Source organism: Rana temporaria, chromosome 6 (genome assembly GCF_905171775.1).
Source record: "Rana temporaria chromosome 6, aRanTem1.1, whole genome shotgun sequence".
NCBI lineage: Eukaryota > Metazoa > Chordata > Amphibia > Anura > Ranidae > Rana > Rana temporaria.
In genome coordinates this window covers 33,754,381-33,770,593 of record NC_053494.1, presented here as the reverse complement: position 1 = coordinate 33,770,593, position 16,213 = coordinate 33,754,381, and the positions used below count along the sequence as shown (strand labels likewise).

The following is a 16,213-nucleotide window of genomic DNA, read 5'->3' as shown; positions in this document are numbered from 1 at the left end:
GCAGTAGCGGTGTAAGTTCAATATACACACCACTCCTTCACCGCTCCAAAGATATGGCTAACAGGACTTTATTTACCGTCCTGCTAGCGCACCGCTCCAGTGTGAAAGCCCTTGGTAGTCAGGTCTTCTAGGGTGTAACATAAAATATTTGACTCTTACGTATTTAAAGTAAACTAGTTAATAACTTTACAAATCTGCATAAATAAATTCCTGACATGTCACAATATACACCAACAATATTATAAAAAAACAAAAAGTAATGTGATTTTTTAAACCAGTAAACACAACATTTACACATTAAAAAGAGATGAATAATAATTACAATAATGAAATAAAAAAAAAAATTATATATATATATATATATATATATATATATATATACATATATATATATATATATATATATATATATATATATATATATATATATATATATATATATATATATATATATAAATATATAAACTACATTACCAAAGTATTGGGATACCTGCCTTTATAGGCACATGAACTTTCTTTGATGGCATCCCAGTCTTAGTCCTCCACAAGTCTCCATCCCTACAGCTATAACAGCTTCAACTCTTTTGGGAAGGCTGTCCACAAGGTTTAGGAGTGTGTCTATGGGAATGTTTGATCATTCTTTCAGAAGCGCATTTGTGTGGTCAGGCACTGATGTGGACGAAAAGGCCTGGCTCACTGTCTCTACTCTAACTCGTCCAAAAGGTGTTCTATTGGGTTGAGGTCAGGAATCTGTGCAGGCTAGTCAAGTTCCTCCACCCCAAACTATTCCCACAAAGATAGGAGCATGAAACTGTCCAAAATGTCTTGGTATGCTGACACCTTAAGATTTTCCTACACTGGAAACTAGGTGGCCAAGCCCAAGCCCTGAAAAACAACCTCACACCATAATCCCTCTCCACCATATGATTTGAAGCTGTTATAGTGGACCAACTCAATATTGAACCCTACGGACTAAGACTGGGATGCCATTAAAGTTCATGTGCGTGTAAAGGCAGATGTCCCAATACTTTTGGTAATATAGTGTGTGTGTGTGTGTATATAGATTTATATATAAACAGTATCTCACAAAAGTGAGTACACCCCTCACATTTTTGTAAATATTTTATTATATTTTTTCATGTGACAACACTGAAAAAATTACACTTTGCTACAATGTAAAGTAGTGAGAGTACAGCTTGTATAACAGTGTACATTTTCTGTCCCCTCAAAATAATTCAACACACAGCCATTAATGTCTAAACCGTTGGCAACAAAAGTGAGTACACCCCTAAGTTAAAATGTTGAAATTGGGTCCAATTAGCCATTTTCTCTCCCAAGTGTCATGTGACTCGTTTGTGTTACAAGGTCTCAGGTGTGAATGGGAAACAGGTATGTTAAATTTGGTGTTATCGCTCTCACTCTCTCATTTTGGTCACTGGTAGTTCAAGATGGCACCACATGGCAAAGAACTCTCTGAGCATCTGAAAAAAAGAATTGTTGCTCTACATAAAGATGGCCTAGGCTATAAGAAGATTGCCAAGACCCTGAAACTGAGCTGCAGCATGGTGGCCAAGACCATACAGCTGTTTAACAGGACAGGTTCCACTCAGAACATTACTGGAACCATTTCCTGTGGTCTGATGAGACCAAGATAAACTTATTTGGTTCAGATGGTGTCAAGCGTATGTGGCAGCAACCAGGTGAGGAGTACAAAGACAAGTGTGTCTTGCCTACAGTCAAGCATAGTGGTGGGAATGTCATGGTCTGGGCTGCATGAGTGCTGCTGGCACTGGGAAGCTACAGATCATTGAGGGAAACATGAATGCCAACATGTACTGTGACATACTGAAGCAAAGCATGATCCCCTCCCTTCAGAGACTGGGCCGCAAGGCAGTATTCCAACATGATAATGACCCCAAACACACCTCCAAGACGACCACTGCCTTGCTAAAGAAGCTGAGGGTAAAGGTGATGGACTGGCCAAGCATGTCTCCAGACCTAAACCCTGTTGAGCATCTGTAGGGCATCCTCAAACGGAAGGTGGAAGAGCGCAAGGTCTCTAACATCCACCAGCTCTGTGATGTCATCATGGAGGAGGGGGAAGAGGACTCCAGTGGCAACCTGTGAAGCTCTGGTGAACTCCATGCCCAAGAGGGTTAAGGCAGTGCTGGAAAATAATGGTGACCACACAAAATATTGACACTTTGGGCCCAATTGGGACATTTTCACTTAGGGGTGTACTCACTTTTGCTGCCAGCGGTTTAGACATTAATGGCTGTGTGTTGAGTTAGTTTGAGGGGACGGCACATTTACACTGTTATACAAGCTGTACACTCACTACTTTGCATTGTAGCTAAGTGTCATTTCTTCAGTGTTGTCACATGAAAAGATATAATAAAATATTTACAAAAATGTGAGGGGTGTACTCACTTTCTTTATCGTACATCACGGGACACAGAGCGGCATTCATTACTATATGGGTTATATGGAGTACCTTCAGGTGTAGACACTGGCAATCTCAAACAGGAAATGCCCCTCCCTATATAACCCCCTCCCATAGGAGGAGTACCTCAGTTTTTACGCCAGTGTCTTAGGTGTTAGTCATGGTTTAGCTTGCCTCCGCATCCTTGGGATTAGGTGAGCTACCGGTTCTGTCCAAAAAAGCCTCAGCGCTAAAGTGGTCAGTAACCGGACCCCAAACCCTTGGGGTATAGCCCATAATGCTTTTCTTTTTAGAGAGCTGGACCCTGGGCCCAGAACTTAGAAACCTTTGGGTACCTAAAGTTTTCTGTTGCCAGGGTGCTATATGGGCCCAGGACAGTGGATCCTTCATAGGAACCCAGGGCCTGAAGGTCTAGACATCCCCACGGAGATGGGGGAAGATTGGGCCTCTTGCTTGGCAAAGTCCTGCGGCATGGAGCAGGTAAGTGAGGGGAAAACTTGCGGAACTTGGTTCTTAGCAGGTTTTTTTCTGGGGGGTCACAGGGGACATGCCTAAAGTTATGCACTGCATCTGGCAAACTAGTCACATATCATAAAGATAGGATGGCTCTCTATGTATTATTCCCCATAAGATGTGACCTCCCTTGTAGTGTTGGAAAAGCATTGAGTGGGGCCTGTGTTATATAAAAATATATGTGTGTGTCAGAGAGCTTTGCTTACCTGCAGGCCTCCAGGCGATGCTCCATTCAGTCTTCCTCCTCAGAGCCTGCAAGCAGGCAAAACGCTGACCTCCTCATGGTTCCAGGCTGCAGGCTGCAGTTTGCTGGAACAGAGAGGTCCCTTCCTCCCAAAATCCCCCCCCCCCCCCTCCCCCTGTCGGGAGGGGCATTTCCTGTTTGAGGTTGCTGGGGGGGAAGGGCGGGTCAGTGGCTTAAAGGAAGGGGCGGCCCTTCCTTGTTTGTTCCATCAATACTTTGGAACTGAGGAGAAAGACCAGAGCGGCAGCACGGGGCGCCGAGGACACACAGTGGCCAGAAAGGATATTGCAGTCTTCAGAGGACTGTTTTGTCAAGCCTAGAAATAGGCTGTTTCTTTTCCATCTCATAGTTTTTCTTTGCAATACTACTCAGGGGGACAGAATGTTTTTTCTTTCCTGGATTTGAAACAAAAACGGCGGAATAGATCTCTGTCGCCCGAGCGCGGACCCTCAGAAGAGGAGGTCCTTTCCTCAGGGGAATTGGACGACCTCTTGGACACGGACCAAGTAGGTTCAGGGATCGAAGACCCGGATACAGAGGAGTCTGGGGCAGTCTCCCTGAGGGAGAGCTGGTGGATTCAAGGATTGTCGGACTTGGTCCATAGGACATTCAACTTGCCAGTACCAGATCTCCAGGTATCGACGGTTTCAGCTTTGGGCTCACTGAGGGCGCCTCAAAGCAATGCTGTGTTTCCGATCCATCCTCTATTAGAGGGAATTTTGTTCCAAGATTGGAACAAGCCAGATAAGATCTTCTTACCACCTAAAAGGTTCTCTGTCCTATATCCTATGGAAGAAAATTTTTCCAAAAGATGGGCTACTCCTGCAGTGGACGCAGCCATCTCATGTGTTAACAGATCGTTAACATGCCCTGTAGAAAACATACAGGTGTTCAAGGATCCAGTTGATAAGCGCTTGGAAGCACTACTTAAGAACTCCTTCACTACTGCAGGGGCAGTAGTACAGCCAGCTGTGGCTGCGATTGGGGTCGCTCAAGCATTATCGGATCAATTTAAGCAGATGCTTAAACTTATTCCGGCCCAGCAGGCAGAAAAATTTTCGGATGTCCCTAAGGCCATATGTTTTACGGTAGACGCAATCAAGGATTCTATCCAGCAAGCGTCACGTTTATCGTTATCCCTTATCCATATGAGAAGACTCTTATGGTTAAAAAGCTGGGAGGCTGAGCCCCCATGCAAGAAGCTCCTGGTAGGGTTCCCCTTCCATGGAGGACGACTCTTCGGAGAAGACCTAGATAAATACATTCAGACCATTTCAAACGGCAAGAGTACTCTCTTGCCAACTAAGAAGAAGGTTCAGGGACCTGCGTTTAAACGACAGTATTCCCCTGGGCAGGGGCCCTCTAATGCCAAGCAGTATCGACGGCCTCCTGCAAAAGCAAACTTCGGCTTCAACAGCAGATCACAAGGACAGGCTGTTAGAGGCAAAAGGCAGTGGTTTCGCAAACCAGCAAAACCAGCCCCCAAGCCAACCTTATGAAGGGGCGCCCCCACCCACGAAGGTGGGGGGAAGGCTGCGACTCTTTTCAGAGATTTGGGAAGCCAGCATTCCCGACGAGTGGGTACGGTCTTCCGTGGCCACAGGCTACAAATTAGATTTCCTAAGGTTTCCTCCTCCTCATTTCCAGAAGTCGAGGATTCCAAACGATCCGGAAAAGGGAGCCGCATTAAGATCGGCATTAGATCATCTACTTTCCCAGGAAGTAATAGTAGAGGTACCAGTCCTGGAACAGGGGCTGGGTTTCTACTCCAACCTATTCATCATCCCAAAATCCAATGGAGATGTCAGGCCAATTTTGGACCTAAAGATGGTAAATGCATATCTAAAGATCCGCTCATTTCGGATGGAATCCGTGCGGTCAGCAGCTGCCACACTCCAGAAGGACGACTTCATGGCGTCCATAGACATAAAGGATGCCTACCTTCATGTTCCAATTTATCAGCCACATCAAAGATATCTACGCTTCATGGTGGCTTCGCGTCACTTCCAATTCGTGGCGCTTCCCTTCGGGTTGGCTACGGCCCCCCGGGTGTTCACGAAGGTCCTAGCTCCAATCCTAGCCAAACTAAGGATCCAAGGGGTCACGATCCTAGCATACCTGGACGACCTCCTAGTCATAGATCACTCGTCTCCCGGCTTGGAGCGAGCAGTGGCCCTCACGGTCCAATACCTCGAGAGGTTCGGCTGGGTCCTAAATCGAGAAAAGTCAGCTTTCCAGCCCACAAAGCAGTTGGAATATCTCGGCATGAGATTAGACACAGAACAACAAGGAGTGTTCCTACCTCTGAGGAAGGTAAAAGCCATCAAGGAATTAATCCTACTGGTTCTAAGCAAGAAAGAACCGACTATTCGCCTATGTATGAGGTTACTAGGCAAGATGGTGGCCACATTCGAGGCGGTACCATACGCCCAGAGCCACACTCGCATCCTACAGGCAGCCATCCTGTCAGCATGGAGCAGAAGGCCACAGGCCTTGGATATCCCGTTGCCGCTCTCATCAAGAGTCCGACAAAGTCTGTGTTGGTGGTTAGACCCTCAGAATCTACTGAAGGGGAGGTCTTTCAGCCCAGTGGCTTGGAAGATAGTGACCACAGACGCCAGCCTGACGGGCTGGGGAGCAATTTTGGATGGTTGCACTCGCCAAGGTACTTGGGCAAAGCCAGAGAAGCAGTTGCCCATCAACATCTTGGAGCTCAGAGCTGCTCGACTAGCCCTCAGGGCTTGGACGTCAAAATTGCAGGGGTTCCCGGTGAGAATTCAATCAGACAATGCCACGGCCGTGGCACACATAAATCACCAAGGGGGAACCAGGAGTCAAGCCGCTCAGAGAGAGGTGAGCTTGATTCTTCTATGGGCAGAGGCTCATGTGCCCTGCATATCGGCAATATTCATTCCAGGAGTGGACAACTTTCAGGCGGACTTCTTAAGCCGCCAGACTCTATGGCCGGGGGAATGGTCTCTGCATCCACTAGTCTTTCAAGCACTCTGCCAAAGATGGGGAGTGCCGGACGTGGATATCATGGCATCGAGACTCAACAAGAAACTAGACAGGTTCATGTCCCGCTCAAGGGATCCGATGGCCTGCGGAACCGATGCGTTGGTTTGCCCTTGGCATCAGTTCAAACTTCTTTATGCGTTTCCCCCGCTCCAGTTACTACCCCGCCTGCTGCGCAGGATCCGGGTGGAGCACATACCAGTCATCCTGGTAGCTCCAGCATGGCCCAGAAGGGCATGGTACTCACTAATCTTAAGGATGGTAGTGGGAGACCCTTGGACTCTTCCTCTACGGCCAGACCTGCTATCGCAAGGTCCGATCCTCCACCCTGCCTTACGGCATCTAAATTTGACGGCCTGGAAGCTGAATCCCTGATTCTCAGGGGTAGAGGTCTGTCTCAGAAAGTAATCTCTACCCTAATCAGAGCCAGGAAACCGGTCTCTAGGGTGATTTATTACAGGGTCTGGAAGGCCTATGTAGGCTGGTGTGAGTCCAAGCGATGGCTTTCTCGCAAATTTACCATCGATAGAGTATTAAGTTTTCTCCAGCTAGGAGTGGATAAAGGATTGGCATTAAGCACAATCAAAGGACAGATTTCTGCTCTGTCAGTGTGGTTTCAGCGGCCGCTGGCCACCCACTCGCTGGTTTAAGACCTTCCTTCAAGGGGTCTTACGTATTAGACCTCCAGTTAAATCCCCGCTTTGTCCGTGGGATTTAAATCTTGTTCTGTCAAGTTTACAGAAACAACCGTTTGAGCCGTTGGCTGATATTCCTTTGGTTCTACTGACAAGGAAGTTAGTATTTTTGGTTGCCATAGTTTCCGCAAGAAGAGTTTCGGAGCTGGCAGCCTTATCCTGTAAGGAACCATATCTTGTTTTTCATAAGGACAGGGTCGTTCTCCGCCCTCATCCTTCCTTCCTTCCGAAGGTCATATCCAGTTTTCATTTGAACCAGGATTTGGTATTACCATCCTTCTTCCCTAAACCTACTTCCAGAAAGGAAGGGTTGCTGCATACCTTGGATATTGTCAGGGCCATGAAGGCCTATCTTAAAGCTACAAAGAAGATCCGGAAGACAGATGTGCTGTTCATTCTACCGGATGGGCCCAAGAAGGGGCAGGCAGCTGCAAAGTCCACCATTTCTAGGTGGATTAAGCAATTAATCACTCAGGCCTACGGCTTGAAAGGGTTGCCTCCTCCAGTATCATTAAAGGCTCATTCTACTAGAGCCATGGGCGCCTCCTGGGCAGCACACCACCAGATCTCTATGGCTCAAGTTTGCAAGGCGGCAACCTGGTCTTCTGTCCACACGTTTACAAAATTCTACAAGTTGGACGTAAGAAGGAATACTGATACTGCCTTCGGGCAGGCAGTGTTGCAGGCTGCAGTTTGAGACCCTCGGATTCCGGGGGCTCCTCTTGTTCGAGTTAAATTTAAAAATTTTATTTTTCTCAACTAAGTTGGATTTATTATGATTTGAGTATATCTCTAAATTAAATCCTTTTGTCTTGGAGATGTTCTCCCTCCCCTCATTGTAAGCATTGCTTTGGGACATCCCATATAGTAATGAATGCCGCTCTGTGTCCCGTGATGTACGATAAAGAAAAAGAGATTTTTAATACAGCTTACCTGTAAAATCTTTTTCTTGGAGTACATCACGGGACACAGAGCTCCCACCCCTCTTTTTTGAGGACCATTTTGGGAGGCATACTGCTTGCTACAAAACTGAGGTACTCCTCCTATGGGAGGGGGTTATATAGGGAGGGGCATTTCCTGTTTGAGATTGCCAGTGTCTACACCTGAAGGTACTCCATATAACCCATATAGTAATGAATGCCGCTCTGTGTCCCGTGATGTACTCCAAGAAAAAGATTTTACAGGTAAGCTGTATTAAAAATCTCTTTTTTGTACTGTGTATATAAAAATGACATTATAAAATTATAAAAATAACTGTGAAATTAAGTGATGGTAAGATGAAATAGCACTGTGACTTTTTTTTTTAAACCAGTAATCATAATATTTTCACATAATTAGTAACTAGTGTAATACTTCAGCAATATACAGCATAATTTAATAGATTTTCCACTTCAATGAAAACTCTAACCTTGCTGTCTATATAAACTGATCATATGCTTGCCTTTCAACGTCATAAATTCAACTCAGCTTAAATGAGAAAATGTAGAGTTATTATGATTACATTCAGGTTTATATCTATGAACCTACTTCAATTTAATGTTAACAACATGCATGAACTGTCTGTGTAAAGCCCCCAAATGGTTCCCTTAATAACCAGTTACTGTATATCCATTTTAAAGTGTATTTGGACCCAGAATTGAAAATGTAATATATTGCAGCCAGGCCCGGATTTACTCCCTTTGCCGCCCCAAGGCCAGGTCCTTCAATGCACTCACCCGCAACTAACTTCCCTTGGATCCGCCCCTGGGTGCCACCCCTGCCGCCCCAAGGCCTGGCTTCGGTGGCCTTGTCAGGAATCCAGCCCCGATTGCAGCTTATCAGTCACTGGATGTGGTTGTTGCATTTCTTTTTTCAGGCTTTTTTTTTTTTTCTTTTTTACCTGGTGTTCTTGCCAATAACTCACTTCCTATCCTAGGGTGACAACACTCCCTCACTGCACTGTGCCTGTGAAGGAGTTCTCAGGAGATAGCTGGCAGTGCTAACAACATTGTTTAATAAATCAGTTAAAGTGGAAGTTCACTCGGAAATGACAATTTTTAAGATTAGATCCATGCTCATTTTGTCTAGGGGAATCGGGTAGTTTTTTTTAAATCGAAGCTGTACTTACCGTTTTAGAGATACATCTTCTCCGCCGCTTCCGGGTATAGGCTGCGGGACTGGGCGTTCCTTCTTGATTGACAGTCTTCCGACAGGCTTCTGACGGTCGCATCCATCGCGCCACGATTTTCCGAAAGTAGCCGAACATCGGTGCGCAGGTGCCGTATAGAGCCGCACCGACGTTCGGCTTCTTTCGGCTACTCGTGACATGATGTATGCGACCGTCGGAAGCCTGTCAATCAAAATAGTAATGCCCAGTCCTGAAGACCATACCCGGAAGCGGCGGAGAAGATCGCTCTCTAAAACGGTAAGTACTGCTTTGTTTTTAAAAAAACTAGCCGATTCCCCTAGACAAAATGAGCATGAATCTAATCTTAAACATTTTTTTTAGGGTGAACTCCCACTTTAAGTAGACACAAAGGGCCAGATTCACATCCAGCGGGCGCAACGTAACTTTTCTGATTTAAGTTACACTGCCGCAAATTACACAAGTTAGTGCCCGATCCACAAAGCACTTACCTGGAAATTTGCGGCGGTGTATCCTAAATCAGTCCGGCGCAAGGCGAGCCAATTCAAATGGGGCGAGTCCCATTTAAATTAGGCGCGCTCCCGCGCCGGACGTACTGCGCATGCTCCCGACGCTATTTTCCCGACGTGCTTTGCGCAAAGTTATGTTGCGCCGAGTTTTGTGAATTGCGACGGGTAAAAAAGAGTTGCGGCGGGAAAAATAAAAGATTTAAAAAAAATTCAATACCGACGCGGGAACGACGGGTATACTTTTGCATGGTAGAGTACCTTTACACTTTTGTAAAGGTACCCTATCTTTGCGATGGCAAACTAACACTTACGGCGACTTAACGAAGGGAAAAAGCTTTGTGGATCTCCGTAAGTGCTAATTTGCATACCCGACGCGGGATTACGACGAAAAAAAGCCCCCAGCGGCGGCCGCGGTACTGCATCCTAAGATCCGACAGTGTAAGTCCATTACACCTGTCGGATCTTAGGACTAGCCATGCGTAACTGATTTTATGAATCAGCCGCATAGTTAGAAACAGAGATACGACGGCGTATCTCTTTTGTGAATCTGGCCCATGGTTACAAGGACATTGGATTTCTGGCAGGAGTGTTTTACATTTTCTTAACTTGCAGTAAATGTACTTGCCTGAAAAAAAAGGAAAATAAAAAGTATACAGCCAACACATGTAAGAATGGTAAGCTGCAATATATATCATTTATATTCTTGGGTTTGGATATATTTTAATGTGACCCTTGGAGGAGGTGCCATAGGTTCTTCCTAAAGGTCCAGAGAGCATAGGTCACTTAAGAGTCTTAGTGCATGGCAATGGTTGCTATATTGGCTGATCTCCAATCACTTCTAAACTGCTGCTGTTTTTTTTCCACCTTTCCTCCCGCTGTCCCCTTTTCTCTCCCCATGTGGCTGCGCTCCTAGTGAGGGATGATTTCTTTGGTAAGGCTGAGGCCTATGTTCCTGTCAGTCTAGGCCTCATGTACTCTTCTTGCAGCTTCTGTAATTGTTTATTGTGCAAGGAATAAAATGACTAAGTTGGCGTTCTATGATTTATTGTGTGTGCAGGGCCGTCTTTAATATTGATTGGACCCTGGGCAAACATTTTCTTGGGCCCTCTTGAATCCACTTATCAACTATTTGCCTGCAGTGTGGACTCAAGGGGCAGCTGCTTTGGGCCCCACAACAATGAGTGGGCCCGGGGCAGCTTCCCCTTTTGCTCTGCATTAAAGATGGCCCTGTGTGCGTGTGTGTGTCTGTATGTGTGTGTGAGTGTGTCTGTATGTGTATGTGTCTGTATGTGTGTAGGGGAAGGTATTATACGTTAACATTTTGTAACATGTATCACTTTGATATCAGGAATGCTTTCTACAGTCATTTCAAAGACAACTATCATGCAAATATTCATATGTACATTAAAACATTTGTTTTCAACATGCAAAAATTGCCATATCTTACACAAGGGGTCTCCAACTTGTTAAACAAAAGGCCAGTTTACTGACTTTTAGACTTCAGGGGTGCCGGACTGTGGCCAGGAGGAGTAGAAAATGTCCCAGCCTCAGTGGAAAAAAACCATCCCCACAGGCATGGTGGTCAGTGGGAAAAAAAAAATTACTTAGTTCCTGTAGTCAGTATGATAAGAAATAGGGTCCCATCATTTGTATAAGTGGCAGGAATAGTGCCCCCATTGTTGGTGTCAGTGGAAGAAATTGTTTCAATTGTTGGTGTCAGTGCAAGGAATTATGCCCCTGTTAGGGTCAAAGGGAGGAATTATGTCCCATTGTTGGTGTCAGAGGGAGGAATTATGTCCCATTGTTGGTGTCAGAGGGAGGAATTATGTCCCATTGTTGGTGTCAGCTGGAGAAATTATGTCCCATTGTTGGTGTCAGCTGGAGAAATGATGTCCCATTGTTGGTGTCAGGGGGAGGAATTATGCCGTGTCATTGGTATGCAAGGAATAGTAACCTGTTCAGGCTTGGTGGTCAGTGGGGGAAAAAAACACTACCTAGCGCCTGTGGTCAGTAGGAGGAGAAATAGTGCATCATCATTGGTATAAGTAGAAGGAAACAGATGGAGAATTAGTACCCCATTGTTGGGTCAGTGGGAGAAATAGTGCCCTGTCCTTGCTTGGTGGTCAATGGGGAATATAAAAACGACACAGCACCTGTGGTCAGTAGAAGGAGAATTAGGACCCCATCATAGGTAGTCAATGGGAAGAATTTTGCCAAATTGTTGATGTCAGCGGGAGGACTTATGCCCAATTGTTGGTTTCAGTGGAAAGAATTGTGCCTGATCGTTGGTGTCAGTGTAAGAAATGGTGCCCTGGAGATCCGGTTAAGGTAAGAAATGGCCAATGGGCTGTATACGACCATGATGAGGGCTAATAAGCTGGAAACAGCTGTCTGCAAATGAGTAGTATTGGCTCTGTACAATTATGGCTATATCTGTGCTATACATCAGTGCTTTTCAATATACTGATGGCTAAAAAGAGCAAAAATTAATGATTTGCATGACTGACCTCTAAGCAAAGGCTGAACTCCTTGTATTTGGCTTTTGTGCATGAAGTGAGGTTGTTTAAATAGTTATAATAAGGCAATTCCCCAATAGCTCTTGAAATCTCTGTGATACATTTATTGTCACTTGTCTGTATTTTTTTTTTTTTTATTATTAATTTCTATTTTATTTTGGTCAGTGTTTGGAAACTTAATTACCTCTGTTGGCATTTTATTACTGTTTGTATTCCTATTTGGGAGATTTCCCCCCCCCCTCACTGTTTTGTTGGTGACTAAGGATGAGCTCCGGCATGTTCGCATAGAACACGTGCAGAGCCCGCCAGGAAGTGTGCACGGCGCTGCGCTAATAACAGCCAGGGAGACATTTCCTGATCTCTGCAGCCGTGCCTTGGGACAATGTCTCCCTGGCTGTGATTAGCACAGCGCCATGCTCACTTCCTGGCGGGCTCTGCATGTGTTCTATGCGAACACGCCGGAGCTCATCCTTATTGGTGACACTCCAATTCTGTTAAAAGGATAGGGATAGGAAACTCTTCTTAAAGTGGATCTAAAGCCAAATTGTTATTTTGTTTTTAATTGAATATGAAATGTTTAGAACCCCTGTCAGTTTTTTTCCCCTCTTTCCATGGTGACTACCCAGAATTTGACTCAGTGTAAAGACTCAAAAGGAGCGCCAATCCAAATGGTGAAAGAGACCAGTCTTATGACTGTTATTTTATGTGATAATTCATTATAGTTCAAAACACATTTTATGTTTTTATACAGTAAGATTGTGGCTTGAAAAACTTCTATCATGTTTTTTTTTTTTTAAAGCCTGGATCAAACAATCAAATTTTTTTTTGATTGTAATATATCATATATCTAAAAATAATTCAATGAAAATGTTCCAGCTTCATCCACAAGGGATGCAGTTCTAATGGTCAAGCGCAAATAACAACAAAAACGAGAGAAAAAAGTTCCCCCAAAGAACACTGAATTTTATTAAGTAGAAAAAATATAGTGCAACAAAAGACATATAGAAAATGGCAGATAAACAGAGTGGTATCACAGTTAAAAAAGACAACGTTGTCAATTAAAATCAAGGGAATCGCAGCTGCGCATCACACATACATAGCCCAATGACCAAACACACCTGGTTCAGGCACACAATTAATGGAGCACAGCTAAGGCCTAGTACACACGAGAGGATTTATCCGCGGATACGGTCCAGCGGACCGTTTCCGCGGATAAATCCTCTCGAGGATTTCAGCGGATTTGGATCCGATGGAGTGTACTCACCATAGGATCGAAATCCGTGCCGAAATCCCCTCGCGATGACGTGTCGCGCCGTCGCCGCGATGATGACGCGGCGACGAGCGCGACGCTGTCATATAAGGAATTCCACGCATGCGTCGAATCATTACGACGCATGCGGGGGATCCCTTCGGACGGATTGATATGGTGAGTCTGTACAGACCAGCGGATCAATCCGTTGGGATGAATTCAAGCGGATAGATTTGAAAGCATGTCTTCAAATTTATATCCGCTTGAAATCCATCCCAGGGGTTAAAAATCAGCGGAAACAGATCCGCTGGATTGTACGCACCATAGAATCTATCCGCTGAAACCGATCCGCTGAGATTTTTCAGCGGATGGATTCTATGGTGTGTACGGGGCCTCAGAGTGGGAACACTCCCAGACTTAGTATATTGAGCAGTCCTGTGTATGGAGGGGGGGGGGGGGGGTTCCAGTGCGCTGAATGTGCTATTTGAAAAGGGTGAATCCAGAGATAAGGGTGTTGGTTGGATGGATGCGTGGAGATAGATCTGTCACTTTGTCAATAGGAGAAATACTTGCTAATCACAATGGTAATAGAACTCAGTTGCAGTCCATAGAGAAACACTAGTGTGATTAACGCAAGTATGCACAGGCTTCAATAGGTACATATATAGCACATATATGGCGCTGGGCTGCAGATATGGGGGAGAGTATAAAGCACAGGGGTCAGGCTGGTATGTCCATAATGTAAAACATTCGGTAGAGATCACAGAGCTCACCAGCTGGTTGGTAACAGTCCTTCACCTGTGTAGCCTCTCAATACCCCATTATACTCACAGGACACAAGCTGGGTTTTCAGTGTGCTGGGCGGCACACACACAGGAAAAGACAGCAGCACACTGCTTCTCCACTGTGTGATCTGTGCTGCAGTAAAACCATGCAAATAGCAGGCAAGCTTCAGGTGTGGTCCTGTGTGAAGTGAGGCAGCCAAACAGAGAGCGCAGGAAGCCGGTGGTAGAGACAGAAGATGTCCTCAGCAGCTGCTGGTTCCCAGAAGACGTGCTGAACGACAAGCTGACTAGTTTCAACAGCCAATGAACGCTGTTTTCATCAGAGCCAAAACAGGAAGCTCCACTTATTTGCCTCCCCTGCCACATTTGGCACCTTACCTCCCCGCGGGTACCTGGTTTTGACAGGTAATCACTCCCGCTTCCGCCTGACTTCGCCACGGCGAAGTCATCTGGAAGTTTGGCCCTCTCCTCCTCCTTTACCATTCATGCGTAGTGGGGAACTAGCTGTGCAGCCGCAAGGCTTCACTGTCAGTTTCCCTTACCTGAGCAGCACCCGTGCATGTCAGCAGCTACAGTAGCTGCTGAATAAAAAAAAAAATTCTGAAGGAGCCTGGAGCTACGCCTTTAAGTTATGTACTTTTTAAAGAGGAGCTCCAGTCTGTAAAAAAAAAAAAAGTAAAGTCCGCAGCTACAAATACTGTAGCTGCTGACTTTTAATATAAGGAAACTTACCTGTCCAGGGATTCTGCGATGTTGGCACCCCGCAACGATTCGTCCAACGGGTTCAGGTGCAGTCGCCGGCATTGTAAGCCTTCAGGCTTCACAGCTGGATTCCTACTGTACATGCGTGCGTGAGTGAGACCTGTGTATGTCCCAGAAGGCAGCGGGGGGAGGAGGAGATCGCCGATCTTACCCCTAAGTGAGAGTGAGTACCTGTTAAAAACCAGTTACCCACTCCCCCCCCCCCCCCCAAAAAAAAATACCAAAAGTGACAGTGGAGGGTGCAAACAAGCGGAGCTTCCCCTTTTGGGTGGAGCTCCGGTTTAATACCAGTTTGACCTTATCCTTATATGTATGTGTGTGTATGTGGATACACAATTACACAACTTTTTTAAATACGGTATATTTTGTAGCCTGACGGAGGAGTGCAACGGCCCCTGAAATGTGTTTGCAGTTCTACATGATCATATTAGGAGTCATTAAAGTGATTGGTTTGGCACTCCTTTTGTGTTTTTAAACCGGACAAGGGCTGTACACTTCCCCCCTTCATTAAAAGATAGAAAAAAGGTTTTGGCTTTAGATGCACTTTAATGGGGACACCGAAATATAAAATATAGTAGTTAATGGAAATCTCTATAACAGAAACACAGATAGCAGTAAAAACCTGATAGAGCTTCTTAGGCTTCCTCATTCTGACCAAAATTATAAAAAGGTTTGCTTGGAGGAATTAAAAATTATTTTATAATGAAAATGATTGTTTAATATTCACTGCTTGAGTGTTCAGAGCACTAACTGTGCATTGCTTTTTCAGGGATGGGAAAAGAAGTGGGCAACTTACTTATAGAAAACTCCCAGCTTCTTGAAACCAAGTAAGATATTATCTTTTTTTCTGTATTTTAAAGTGCAATTTAGGGCTATTGCTAGATTTGATAGGTCCTACAAGGCGCCTAACAAGTAGACTGGGAGTCCACTCTGTTGAGCAACACTGGGGACTCTGCTCTTCCTCCCTGGGCTGGGGTTTAATCGGTTCCAGCTGCAAGAGCCAATCATTACTCAATGTGTCATGTTGAGTATGAGGCCATTTATACCCAGATATTGCAAATGAGATTGGGAGTTCTAAAGCTAGTGATGGATCCGTTCTTTAAACTAATGCTCAGGGATGGCAGGTCGGGAACCCGCAATCTGGGCTTGCCGACCTGCCATGCAAGAGCAGGAGGTGGCGGGCCACATCTGTTGGGCACCCCTGCTCTAGACAATGATCAACTCCAATCTGCGGCAGCTAAACCGTATTTCTGGGCAACCTTATGCATTTTCACCAACCTATTCTGTGACCATAACACAGATTAGCAAGCAATCACAATTGTTGGTTTGATCTTATGTTTGTTGGTGGGACTTTCAT

At 45.2% G+C, this 16,213-nt stretch overlaps 1 protein-coding gene across 12 annotated transcripts in view; it reads left to right on the top strand.

Moving 5' to 3' along the window:
• MAPK8IP3 (mitogen-activated protein kinase 8 interacting protein 3) overlaps positions 1–16,213 on the top strand; it is a 171,259-nt gene that overhangs the window by 81,331 nt on the left and 73,715 nt on the right. For 9 of the 12 annotated variants that reach the window (XM_040356645.1, XM_040356642.1, XM_040356644.1 and 6 more), the window contains 2 exons: positions 10,458–10,475; positions 15,626–15,683. In XM_040356645.1, coding sequence (XP_040212579.1) covers positions 10,458–10,475; positions 15,626–15,683 — 76 coding nt within the window. The remainder of the gene's footprint in view (positions 1–10,457; positions 10,476–15,625; positions 15,684–16,213) is intronic. The other 3 variants (XM_040356647.1, XM_040356649.1, XM_040356639.1) reach the window with 1 other exon arrangement.